The sequence below is a fragment of the Lithobates pipiens genome, unplaced genomic scaffold (genome assembly GCF_037356315.1).
Source record: "Lithobates pipiens isolate NorthernLeopardFrog02 unplaced genomic scaffold, aLitPip1_a1.2 Scaffold_22, whole genome shotgun sequence".
Classification (NCBI taxonomy): domain Eukaryota; kingdom Metazoa; phylum Chordata; class Amphibia; order Anura; family Ranidae; genus Lithobates; species Lithobates pipiens.
Window position 1 is genome coordinate 143,852,416 of NW_027507784.1, and position 13,898 is coordinate 143,866,313.

The 13,898-nt window shown below is 41.7% G+C and overlaps 1 protein-coding gene across 4 annotated transcripts in view; it reads right to left on the minus strand.

Annotated features, from left to right (window-relative positions):
* The window catches only part of ARMC8 (armadillo repeat containing 8), a 185,267-nt gene that overhangs the window by 143,963 nt on the left and 27,406 nt on the right, over positions 1–13,898 (minus strand). For 2 of the 4 annotated variants that reach the window (XM_077448427.1, XM_077448425.1), the window contains exons 2-5: positions 6,528–6,604; positions 5,502–5,573; positions 2,002–2,144; positions 1,807–1,904 (exon numbers count right to left, since the gene is read on the minus strand). In XM_077448427.1, coding sequence (XP_077304553.1) covers positions 1,807–1,904; positions 2,002–2,144; positions 5,502–5,573; positions 6,528–6,604 — 390 coding nt within the window. Of the gene's footprint in view, positions 1–1,806; positions 1,905–1,998; positions 2,145–5,501; positions 5,574–6,527; positions 6,605–13,898 lie in introns of all 4 variants that reach the window. The other 2 variants (XM_077448426.1, XM_077448424.1) reach the window with 1 other exon arrangement.

The following is a 13,898-nucleotide window of genomic DNA, read 5'->3' on the forward strand; positions in this document are numbered from 1 at the left end:
TAATGGACATGTGACTAAAAAACGCAAAATGCTGTGTGTTTTTACCGTGACTGTACCACATTTTAATAGGGAGTCATATTTTTTTGGTGCAGTTTTCAATAAAACATCAGTGTGAAAGAGCCCTTAGCCTGCAATGAAGTCCTACAGACAACTGCATATATTATGTGTAGCAGTAACAATGAAGCAAATTTAAAAACCCAGTGGCAATAAAATAAATTAAGGTGTTAATCAAATCATACAACGTTTTGACCCTCCAAAAATAAGGGACTGAAATAAAAATTATAAAAATAAATAAATTATACAAAATTTACTTTCCTTTAGATATTATTATACAAGTATTTCATATCTGAAATGCATCAATGGTTTTATTGTTGGTGACTACAAGTTGTGTTTGTTCTCCGAAGTTCATTAATAAATGATTCATATTTTGCCAGAGTATGAGCTATAAATACATTTATTTTATTAGCAATAGAATTTTAAAGTCTTCTCTATTTATACCTCCTCCCTTGGTCACTTGATAACTGCCCATGGCTTCCAATACCACTTATACACCGATGACACCCAAATCTGTCTACTCCTCACCTCACTCCTTCAGTCTCCTCTCGCATTACTAACCTGCTAACTGACATATCAGCATGGATGTCACACCACTTCCTTAAACTAAACCTCTCTAAAACTGAGCTATTAATATTCCCCCCTGCACATGCCCCCCTCCATGACTTTTCCATCAAAATCAACAATGCAACCATCAGGCCTTCCCCTCATGCCAGGGTACTAGGTGTAATCCTAGACTCTGACTTGTCATTTCAGCCCCAAGTCCAATCGTTGTCAAAAGTTTGTAGATTTCACCTCCGTAACATCTCTAAAATTCGCCCCTTTTTAACAAATGAAACTACCAAGCTCCTCATTCACTCCCTTGTTATATCTCGCCTTGACTATTGCAACTCCCTTCTCATTGGCCTGCCTCTCCATAGGCTATCTCCTCTTCAGTCTATCATGAATGTTGCTGCCAGACTTATCCACCTTACCAATCGCTCAGTGTCTGCCAACCCTCTCCTCCAATCCCTACACTGGCTCCCAATCACCCAGCAAATTAAATTCAAAATACTAACCACAACATACAAAGCCATTCACAACTCTGCCCCGAGCTACATCACCAATCTTGTCTCCAAATATCGCCCAGATCGTCCCCTCCGTTCTTCTCAAGACCTCCTACTCTCAAGCTCTCTCATCTCCTCCTCCCACACTCGTCTCTAGGATTTCTCCAGAGCCTCTCCAATCCTCTGGAACTCGCTACCTCCACTGGTCTGGCTATCCCCTACTCTTGCTACCTGCAGGCGATCCCTGAAAACTCATCTATTCAGAAAAGCCTATCACGTCTCCAACTAATCTCCTACCACTTCCATCAGCTCATTCCCAACAGTTATAACCTTTTGTACCACCTGCCCCACCCTATTAGATTGTAAGCGCTTCTGAATAGGGCCCTCTTAATCCTCTTGAATTTTATTGTATTGTAACTGTATTGTCTCCTTTTTATATTGTAAAGCGCTGCGTAAATTGCTGGCGCTATATAAATCCTGAATAATAATAATAATAATAATAAGTCGTCAGACCACCTTTATTAAAGTATGTATATATTTTGACATACAATTTAGTATAATTTCTTGTATGTATTGGCATACATTACATTAGGCATATGACTCAGGAACTTGTATGTCTATACTCTGAAAAGAAATAAGTAGATTTTGGTGTATGCTTAGAATACCACACAATACAGATTTGCATTGAAAAGAAGAAGATTCTTACTGTATACAAGAGCTCCACTGGAGTTACGGGACTTGTAAAAATTGTGCGGAGACATCGCAAACAAGCTTCAATGAAGCGGATATCTGCTGACAGCAAGCCTGAAAGTGCAGAGCAACAATTTGTCAGAAATAGAAAAGCATGGCAGGTCAGTACAGTATGTGAGGTCTTTGTGCTATATAGTAAGGTCACAACTACCTTGCAGCAGAGCTGGGATTATGTGACAGTCTAGCAGGGATTTCACATTGTTTTCTGTACCCATAGACAAGCTGCCAAGGACCACAGCACATTCTGTCTTCAGTTCTGTGCTCGAAGTCTCTTGCTGAAGCAAGTATAATAATCTGTCAAAGGAGATGGAGCAGTTAGAAGGGGAAAGATCTCCTTGGTGACAATTCTGACCTATACAAATCCTAGACTGAAGTCAATATGGCAGGTTTATGATGCTACAGTGGGTAAGGCACTTGATTACCATATAATTATAGCAAAGTAAGTCCCAGTTGCCTTTTAAAATTGACACTAAGACTATTTGTCCTCATGCCGTTTTCAAACAGCATTGGAGCTCAATGGTCCCAGTCGGCTTCAGCATGGGAACCACTGGTTGTCAAGTAACAGCTATGGTCCAGCTTTAAGCCCAGACGCTGCATCGCCAGCTCCTGGGCTTACAATCATGCTATAAAGCACTTAATAGGATTTATTGCACTTTATCAATACAGACGGTAGGGTAAAGGTGATAAAGTCCCGTTTCTCCCTGCAGAACAGATCACCGCTTTAGTCATCTATTGCGTATTGCTATTCTTACTTCAGAGCTTCATGGGGTGGACTTGATCAGGTCTCAACTGACTTAAATCAAAGTCCTCATGGAAAAAAAAAAAAAAAAAAAAAAAAAAAACGTAAAAGTTAATAAAAGTGGCACAAAGTTCTTCTAAATAAAACACAAAAAGTTAACCCTTAAGCTTTACCATTCCGCTACAGTACATAAATTGTACTTATGCAATATGCTTTAATCAAAAGGACTTGTCAGTTTGATTTTTTGGTAAATATCTAGGGGAAACATTTTTTTTATTTTGGACTCATTTTTATTCTGTGGATTGGGAGTTAAGACATGTGGGACTAAAGGCCTACAGGAGGTCCAGAATATAGAGAAGTGACCCAGTTGTAATCTTTTCCGAAAGTGTTGCCTTAGATTGCTATAAACATATGAACATATGATAAACTAAATTGTGGCCACTATACTGTGATCAGTAGAATTGTATGGATCTCTTTTAGCCCTTTCACTGTTGGTCCTGACCAAGTGGAGCCATCTACAAAAGTGGCTCGACTTCAAGCTGTTATCTGTGTACCTGTTACCCATGAAACAAACACTCAGTATAATGCAAATGGATGAGTATTCTTTGTAGTGCGTCAAAAAAAAAAAATTGAATTATTTTATATGTTTGTTGCAATTATTAGAAATTGCCTTTTGAAACTGTACCAAGCAGAAAACCACAGAACTATCTGGTATTTGGTTATCGAAGTATATATGAGCACAGTCAAAATTCCTGGACCCGGTTGACTTTTTTCTGCTGTAAACCAATTTTATAATTAAAAACTTTGGACTCTTGGATATTTGTTTGGTGCTCTCACTGGACTGTATGGCACCAATTTATTTTTTGCTACACTGGCAAAGACAAATAAAAGCCTACCTGCAGTATATATTTTTTTTCTTTTAGTTCTGGGTATAGGTTTCTACTTCTGTCTTTGATGTTGGGAGAGTTTCTCTAAAGCCGGCCATAGACCGTTTTAAAACAGTTCATCAGGGACTGGCCAAGCTGTGAGCCATGTATGGGCTGGCTGAATGTACCCAAGTTGATCAACTTGGGTACAACCAGGCTATTGAATTCCTCATGCGATTATTGCCAGTGGCTACAGATGCTAGCAACAACCACCATGTGTTGTCCCGATCAGGAAGGCTCCCCACGCACCCCCTGCTGGGAGAACACAACAGCTTTGCCGGAGAGATTCACACAGTGCTAATGGGGGAAAATCAAGCGACTTTCTTTCCTGCAACCATAGGTCGTTGGGAGAAAAAAATCGCTCCATTTATGGCTGGCTTAACTTGCTGTCCCTGAAAAAAAAACCATAGTAGAAATAAAAGGATGTGGTTGTCGCCTGGAATGAACTGCAGAGAAACAAATACATTGTAATATGGGTAAAAAAAATGAGATTGTCTGTTTTTCCATTGAAGAAATTTCAACTCACTTTCTGTCCAAACAGGGATTGATGTGGAGTTCACCCCAAAAGGGAAAAAAAGGAAAAATAAATACAAAGTTTTTGCTGGAGCTATCTGCGACAAGGTACAAGGCCACCATTGGAGTGATGCCCATCCATGTAGAAGGGCTCGCAATCTAGATTTTAGGCCAATGGCTTACAAACATTGGCTTAGGAGACACATGTGGCTTTAAAATTAATTTCATGTGCTTTCTGCAATCTCACAGTAGATGCTTGCAACCTAGCTAAACACCTACTTCATAATACACTTTCACAGGCATAAAAGTAAACCAAATTCTTATTACAGGATCATCAAAAGTATGGCATATTAAAAAGGAGAAGTAAGGCCAAAGCTTTTTTGGCCCTACTTCCCTTGTGGGTCATAAGAGTGCAAATAGTTCTGCACTTCTGTGATCCGTATTCAGCCGTCGGCAAGCTAAAGTCCACTGTTGGCCGACGTCACTCAACAGGTCCAGACTCTGTAGTGACCCTGACTTTAATGTCGGGATCCACCCAGATCCCTGAACCGGAAACTGGCTCAGCCTCTCAGCACGCCTCTGACAGTCTGAGCCAGTCGTTCATGCCCCCTCCACAGCCTGGCGCTCCAGTGAGCGATGAAGGGACAGAGCGTAGAGCTGGTGACTGATAGTAACCGGCTTACTGAAGACCGAGGACTAAGCCATCTGTGGTCTTTGACTGCTCAGTTCTCAGTCCAAGAGGCAGCAAGGGACAGATGCAGCATTGGACTGAAGTGATTATGTTTTTTTTGGGGGGGTTTTTAATTCCTAGGCTTCTCTTGCCTTTTTTTGAAAGCTACACTCTTCATATGCCACTTATGGCCTCATGTACACTGCCATATAAATATATGCTGGATTTTGTCTGGCAGGAAAAAAGAAAAAGAAAAAAGAAGATAGAGGTCTCTAATGTCGCCTATGTATGTGCATTGGCATTGACAGTAAATGCATCTTACTGGCCACAATATCAATTTATTCTGGCCACTGGAATACATTTATGCTCATACGCACATAAATTACGCTCATAAGCGCCTTTCTGAATGCAGCTTTGCCATGTTTTTTTATGCCTCTAAACTAAGCTGTTCATATACTGATCTAAATGCCTGAAGTGCATGGCCACATAGCCAAACATGGAACTGCATTTGGAGGCATAAACAAAAATATATTTTGTATGCCTGTAAAAGCAGTGTTTTTTTATGCCCGTGTGCACAAGGCATATATGTGAATGGGGCTTACAGACTGGCAAAGGCAGGGGGCCTCTTTTCAGTGAATGTGGATAGACTATAGCTACTGTGCAGTTTCTAAAATAAACCAAAATGTTTTTTTAGAACCATTTTATGATTTTTCACAGAGAACTCTTAACACCAGCTCCCATAGTAGACTCTGAATTCACAAGTAGGCTGCCAGACAGCGGCTGCCGACAGTCACAGTATGTACCTTGGCACTGCTCCCAAAACTATGAGGTTGGCTTTCTGTTTGTTGTTTCCAATCACTGCATTTTTCATATCTCTGTTGAATTGAAAATGAAAAAAATATAAAAAACAGGGCCAGAATGATTTATCAAAATTATAATACAAACAAACAGTTTTCAAATCACTTTCACAGAGAGCATAAAAAAAAAAAAAAAAAAAAAAACACACTGCACATGTATACGCTCAAAGTAGACCGTATGTGGACTTTGCGGTCAGACTTGGCAGAGAGATGTTGCCATGGCGTGAAGCAGAAAGGTTCTCAAAAACATTGCAGCCCAAAAAGTTGAGCGAGAGAGAGTGAGTGAGTGAGTGAGTGAGTGAGTGAGAGAGTGAGAGAGTGAGAGAGTGAGAGAGTGAGAGAGTGAGAGAGTGAGAGAGTGAGAGAGTGAGAGAGTGAGAGAGTGAGAGAGTGAGAGAGTGAGAGAGTGAGAGAGTGAGAGAGTGAGAGAGTGAGAGAGTGAGAGAGTGAGAGTGAGAGTGAGAGAGTGAGTGAGTGAGAGAGAGAGAGAGAGAGTGAGAGAGTGAGAGAGTGAGAGAGAGAGAGAGAGTGAGAGAGTGAGAGAGTGAGAGAGTGAGAGAGTGAGAGAGTGAGAGAGTGAGAGAGTGAGAGAGTGAGAGAGTGAGAGAGTGAGTTTTATATCCCAAAAAGGTTTGCTGTAACAGAGAAAAAAAAAAATAGGGGGGGGGGGGGGGGGGGGAGCAGGACCTTTTTCCCCTGCACTGTAAACAGGTGTACACATCCATGCTCTCTTATTCTGTCAATCGCACTGCGTTTTGCAAACAGTTTTGGGGTGTCAGTAACTTAACATCTGCTGCGGTTCGCAAGAAAACGGTGCGGCAAATGCACAGGATATGAAACGTTTCCTGCACCGCATACATGTAAAATTGAGCCTGAAGCTTCAGAACATAGCATGAACATTTTACCCGCTCTAAAATGTGGACATGTCCTCTGAATCTGTACACTTTATGGATCATGAATGATGGTACTTACACAACTCCACGCAAAACTTTCTGTGGATCAGGATCAAAGAGTCTGTCTACATAGTGACGGCTGCTTGCTGTGACCTCCTAAAAAAAAAAAAAAAAAAAAAAAAAATAGTATTACTTATTTCAGAACGGTTTATACTAAACATATTTAACATGCTATAAATCAATTTTCTAACAAAAAAGCTGACCCACACAACAAAAACACAGAGAAATTATTCATATCTCTGCCGGATGGCAGCCTTCAGAATAAAGCACTTATGTGCCTCTATTCAAACCATACCAGGTATGCTATAAACCCTGGCCAACCTAGCTGCCGAAGAAAAAAACTCAAATCAAAGTAAAAGAGTTTAGATAACAGCTAAACAAATCATATATTTTTAGTCAGGTATATCAATACTTTATAGTTGCATTTTTAGTCTGCAGATGAAGCTCTAGGATTTGTTTCACATCTTCCATGCTCCTCCGCTTTCCCAAGAGCAGCCTGTTTACAGAGATCAATAACTCAAGCTGAAATTTTAATTCAGAACTGATCCACTCCTCTCTCTGCCAGTCTCTTTAAAGGATAAGTTCACCTTTATTATAATACAGGATTTATATAGCACCAACAGTTTAAGCAGCGTTTTACAACATAAAAAAGGGAGACAATACAATAAAATACAAGAGGATCCTGCTCAGAAGAGCTTACAATCTAATAGGGTGTGGAAGATGGTAAAAAAAGGTTGCAACAGTGAGGAAGGAGCTGATGGTAGTGGTAAAAGATTAGTTGGAGGTGTGATAGGCTTCCCTGAAGAGATGACTTTTCAGGGATAGCCTGAAGGCAGCTAGAGTAGGAGATAGCCGGACAGATTGAGGTAGAAACGTCAAGGATGGGAGAGGCTTTAGAGAAATACTGGAGATAAGCATGGGAGGAGGAGACGAGGAAGCTTGAGAGCAGGAGGTCTTGAGGGGAGCAGAGAGGATGGTTTGGGTGATATTTGCAGACAAGACTAGCTCTGGGCTGAGATGTGGATGGCTTTGTATGTTGTAGTTAGTATTTTAAAATTTTAATTTGTGGGCGATCGGGTGCAAGTGGAGGAATTGGCCGAGAGTGGTGGTAGTCACTGAGCAGTTGGTAAGGTAGAGGAGTCTGGCAGCAGCATTCATGACAGACTGAAGAGGGGATAGCTTATGGAGAGGTAAGCCTATGAGAAGGAGAGTCAAAGCGAGCGATAACAAGGGAGTGAATGAGTAGCTTGGTTGTTTTATTCCTTAAAAAGGGACGACCTTTACAGATGTTACGGAGTGGAAGTCTACAAACTTTTGACAACGATTGGATTTGGGGCTGAAAGGACAGGTCAGAGTCTAAACCCTCGTACATACAATCGGATCTTCCACAGACAAAATCTCAGACTTTTGTCCGAAGGGCGTTGGCCAGGAACTTGTCTTGCATACAAACAGCAAGGAATTGTCTGCCAAAAAAAAAAAAAAAAAAAACACAAACGTAGTGACGTACTAAGCATTTTTTCAGCTCTTTCGTGCCAACCTTTAGGCTCCCAATTCCGTGTTAGTAGAAGTTTGGCGAGTGTCGATTCACGCTTTTATTTTGCACTTTTCAGTTTGGTCTGAACAGCCATTCCTCAGCCATGTTGCGGAATCGGAGTAGATAATGTGTTATTTATTATTGGCCTTGGAGTTATTGCTTTGACCCAAGTCCAAGTCTAGTCATGCCTTTGCTGCGGGAGCTCCAGGAGAATAATCCACATGATTTATCCCTGGGTGATGGACCCCTGCTTTCACCAACTCTTGGCATTGTTGACCGCCTACATCAAGAAGCAGGACACATGCAGGAGGAGGCTTTTATTTTATTTTTTGGTTGAATAATGATTTGATTTGTTATATTTTTGGATGCACAGAATGCAATTTTTGGTTAAGTTCTATTGGCAGATAACATGTCTTTTTTTTTTAAATGCACAATAAAAATTGTGTAGAATAATACTTGGCTACGTGTTTTACTTCAAATTACATTTTGGGAGTAGGCATTTAAAAAACACAATGCAAAATTAACAAGGGACACCAACATACCCGGTTTCCCCTAAAATAAGACCTAGTGTGATTGTCGACGATGGCTGCAATATAAGCCCTACCCCCCAAATAAGTCCTGGTTAAAGTCCTTCTATGTCTTATTCTCAGGGTAGGGCTTATTTTCGGGGAAAGAGGGTGGGGTTTATTTGGGGGTTAGGGCTTATATTGCAGCCATCACCGACACTCACACTAGGTCTTATTTTAGGGGAAACAGAGTAGTTGTATCTTTGATCTTAAAAACTACAGGAGAATGGTGTTGTGGTAACTTAGACCAAATAAATAAAAAAATAAATAAAAAAAAACACCCCAAGCATAATATTCTTGATATCACTAGGAAAAAAAAAGCCTTTGAAAATGTGTTTGCCATAATTCAATCAGTATCACCAGCAAAGCAGCTTCATTATTATCCCATTAAAGAAGGAGAATGTGCGCTGCATTTCGAGATTTCATAATTTGCCACGTCATGAATGTTAATTCTCCATTACGAACGCTAGTTTACAAGACCGACCGCTTCTGGCTCGTCATTGCTTCCGAGCATGCGTGTTTGTACTTTGGACTTTTGTCTGACGAACTTGTGTACACACGCTTGGAAAATACGACAGACTGCTGTCCGTGGAAAATTATAAACCTGCCATCCGACATTTGTTCATGGAAAGTTGGCCAACAATTGTCTGATTGTCACACAATTCCCATTGAAAAATCCGATCGTGTGTCTACAAGGCTTAAGATTACACCTAGTACCCTGGCGTGAGGGGAGGGACTGATTATTGGTTTTGATGGAAAAGCCATGGGGGGGGGGGGGGCACAGGAGGGGGAGAATATTAGCTAGTTTTTAGAGAGATTTAGTTTAAGGAAGTGGTGCGACATCCATGCTGATATGTCAGTAATGCGAGAGGAGACTGAAGGAGTGAGACGAGTAGTAGAGAGATAGATTTGGGTGTCATCGGTGTAGAGATGGTATTGGAAGGCATGTATAGCTTTAGGGGATTGTGCCTCCCACTCACTATTTATACTACCCCCTTCTCAATAGAATATGCTTAATAATACTTATATTCACTAAATAATCACTGTGCCCCCATATTATCCAAAATATATACACACAAGACATTAATTTATAATTGCAAAAAATATAGCGTCCTTATTGTGCAATATTTTAATTCGATTGCTCCAACTGTGCCGTCTTAATCACCGATCATCTTCTAATCAAAAGTCCACTTGTGTCAACTAAAATAACCAAAACTGTGCCACCATCACCAAGCAGAATGGCCACTCACCAGATGTCCCCAATCAGTAAGCCTTCGGTTCATTCAACGGATAACCAATCCACAACGCATTCCTCCCGTTAGCAATTTCTCAACGTCCATATATTCATACAAAATTAAATGGAACCAATATAGTGTAAAATGTATTGCACTCACATTTCAATGTGTCTATTGGCCGACACCAAGCTCATGAGCTTCCTGACAAAGCTCAAATGCGAAACGCGTAGGAGTCATACGGTCCTTGAATACAAGCCAGGAACAAGTCGGTCCAGTGGAGGGAGATTAACACCACCTGCGGAACATCAGTGGCTTGCCCGATTTTAGAACGGTTTTCTCATTGCTGGAAAGGCTTGGTGTCGGCCAATAGACACATTGAAATGTGAGTGCAATACGTTTTTTTATTGATTTTTCCATTAAAGTTAAAACGATTTTACACTATATTGGTTCCATTTAATTTTGTATGAATATATGGACGTTGAGGAATTGCTAACGGGAGGAATGCGTTGTGGATTGGTTATCCGTTGAATGAACCGAAGGCTTACTGATTGGGGACATCTGGTGAGTGGCCATTTTGCTTGGTGACGGTGGCACAGTTTTGGTTATTTTAGTTGACACAAGTGGACTTTTGATTAGAAGATGATCTGTGATTAAGACGGCACAGTTGGAGCAATCGAATTAAAATATCGCACAATAAGGACGCTATATTTTTTGCAATTATAAATTAATGTCTTGTGTATATATTTTGGATAATATGAGGGCACAGTGATTATTTAGTGAATATAAGTATTATTAAGCATATTCTATTGAGAAGGGGGTAGTATGAATATTGAGTGGGAGGCGCAATCCCCTAAAGATATACATATACATCATCCACTTACCCTGGTTTTTCTGGGGGAGGGGGGGGGCTAAGACTGGGATTGCAGTGGACCCTCAAGCACAGCAAGGGGGAGGTTGAGCGCCGGTGCAACTTGGTATTATTGGAAGGCATGGATGGTTATCAAGTGACCAAGGGAAGAGAAGGGGTCAGAGAAGAGAAGGACAGAGCCTTGGGGGAACATGTTCCAGCACCTGCAACCTCTCCACCCCCTACCTGTGACAGCTGGCAGGCGATCTTCTCCCACCTCCTGCCCTCACAATTTAAAAAAAACAGCACTGCTGTGCAGGGCCAGAGTTTCCTGTGAATGAATGCCCTGGGACTGTGACGTCATAAAGGGACGGGGGCACAGTGACATCATCCTGTAACCACGGCCCATACCTATACAAGTCGCCGCGCACAAGCCAGTACAGTGCGAGACAGTGCCGGGTCAACATCTGAAGAAAGAAGAGAGAAGAAAGAAGGACAGAGGGCGGAGGAAACCAGAGGAGGCTCCTCTGCTAGTAAAAGAGCTGCAAGAAGAGGCCGGACACTGGGAGAAGAGGCCGAACAGAGCGGAGAAGTCATCAGAAGACCCCCCCGGCGTCGGAAGAAGACCCCCGGAGCTGCTTAATGAGGGACTTTTAAAAAAAAACTTGTGTTGTGTTTTTTATTGACATTTTTTCACCAGGTGAATTGGTAGGGGTACGATGTACCCCTTACTCATTCACATAGGGTGGGGGGGCGGGATCTGGGGGCCCCCTTATTAAAGGGGGCTCCCGGATTCCGATAAGCCCCCCGCCCGCAGACCCCGACAACAAACGGCCAGGGTAGTCGGGAAGAGGCCCTTGTTGTCATCAACATGGGAACAAGGTGCAAGCACCAACCCCCCCATGTTGAGGGCACGCGGCCTGGTACGGTCCAGGCTTCGTGCTTGGATAAGGGTCTGGTATGGATCTGGGGGGACCCCCCCACGCCGTTTTTTCGGCATAGGGGGTTCCCCTTAAAATCCATACCAGACCTAAGGGCTTGGTATGCTCCTGGGGGGGGGGGCCCACGCAGTTTTTTTTTTTTTTTTATTTGGCGTGGAGTTACTCCTTGAGAGCTCATTCCCTGATTAGCCACGGCAAAAAGCCTGGCCTGGGGCGACTTAAAGTCCTGTTGTAAGTTGCCCCAAGTCGGGTTGACAAGTGTGAGACTTTTGCACAGCATGGCCACATACAGAGCACCAACAGGTGTTTTGCGAGCAAAAATTACACATCTCATTTCACAGCCACCTATTACACTTTTGAAGGCCCTGGGGTACCAGGACAATGGAAATGCCCATAAAATGACCCAATTTTGGAAAGCAAACACCCCAAATCTGTGAGGCATAATGAGTCTTTTGAACAGTTCATTTTTTTCCAGAAGTTTTTGGAAAATGAAAACGCTTTTTTTTTTTTTTTTTTAAACACACAAAGTTGTCAATTTATAAGATATTTCTAACACATAGCATGTATATAGCAAAAATTACACCCCAAAACACATTCTGCTACTCCTCCCGAGTATGGCGATACCACATGTGTAGGACTTTTACACAGCCTGGGCACATAGAGAGGCCGAACATCGAAGTAGTACCTTCAGGCTTAGGACTTTGGAGAGAGATAAGTAAACATTACAGATAAATGTGCCCAGGTCAAATTTCATGAATGGGTTTTACATTCACTTTTAAGCGGAACTTCAGTTATTTTCTCATCTATTAAATCTTCAGCCCTCGTTTTAACTTTGGATGTAAAACATTTTTCTGGCAGTAAATACCTTATACAGCCCACTTCCTGCTTGGTAAAAAGCCTAGGCTTATGACATCATGCACAACTCTCTCCCTTACACTAGGTGAGTTTGCCAGGAAGGGGGAGGGGTAGATGAGTCATAAGAGCCAATGAGAGCTGCAGAGCTGGCGGTGTGTATTTGTGTAAATCCAGGAAGTGAATAGGCAGCATTTTCAGCTGCCCACAGTTAAAATGTCTACAGCCAGACTCAGTGGAGGGAGATTTCTGTAGCATATTTGGCAAGTACAGAATCACATATATAATATATATATATATATATATATATATATATATATATATATATATATATATATATATATATATATATATATATATATATACACACATATATATATATATACACACACACACACACATACACACACACTAATAATATGCAAAGTGGTTGGAGGGAAGCCTCAGAATTGCAAATTGCAAAGATGTTTTTATTACAAATTATGTGAGCAGACTGCAGCTCCTCTTCAAGTTTGTAGATTTTCTCTGAGTTGACATGGATTTACTCTGGTATTCCAATTTCCTCTTGCTACCAACATATACTAACTGGTTAACTGGTGGTCGCTCCTCTTGTAAGCTCGGTGTGAGCCTGCTGGGTGGCAGAGGCTAATACAAATGGTCTCCAAAGAAAACTGGTATAGCCACAGGGTGGTACTGTGAATATACAATATACTAATACAATGTGCCACGTCCTATGAATATATGCATAGGATGATGCAAAATGGTCATTAGCCCACTGCAAAGTGCTGAATAATGTAACATCTATATTCATAGAGAACATAAAAACGCACTTTGCATTCAACATATAAACCGACTGCAATTGTATCCGGTGGAATCCTAAAAAGGACAGTAATTTTTGTCTAAAAAAAAAAAAAACAACAACATACATTTTTCTTTTTGTATACTATACAGCAACATATCATAATATGATATTAACCACTTGCCGACCGGCTCCCGCCAAAATACGACGGCAAAGTGGCACGGGTGCGCAAAACAATGTCCCCGTACATCGCGGCATCATCCGAAGCTAGCAGGCGCCCCCCGCTGCGGGAGTGTGCCCCGCAGACTCCATGTCCGCGGGTGGCCTGCAATTGTGACACGGAGAGTTAGAACAGGGAGGTGCCATTTTCCTGTTCTGCCTAGCAACATGACAGGGATCTACTGCTCCCAGTTAATCGGGAGGAGTGATCTCTGTCATGTCCTAGTGAGCACACCCACCCCCTACAATTAGAACATACTGAGGGAACACAGTTAACCCCTTGATCGCCTTAGTGTTTAACCCCTTCCTTGTCAGTGACCTTTACATAGTAATCAGTGCTTTATTTATAGCACTGATCGCTGTATAAATGGTCCGAAAATCGTGTCAAAAGCGTCAG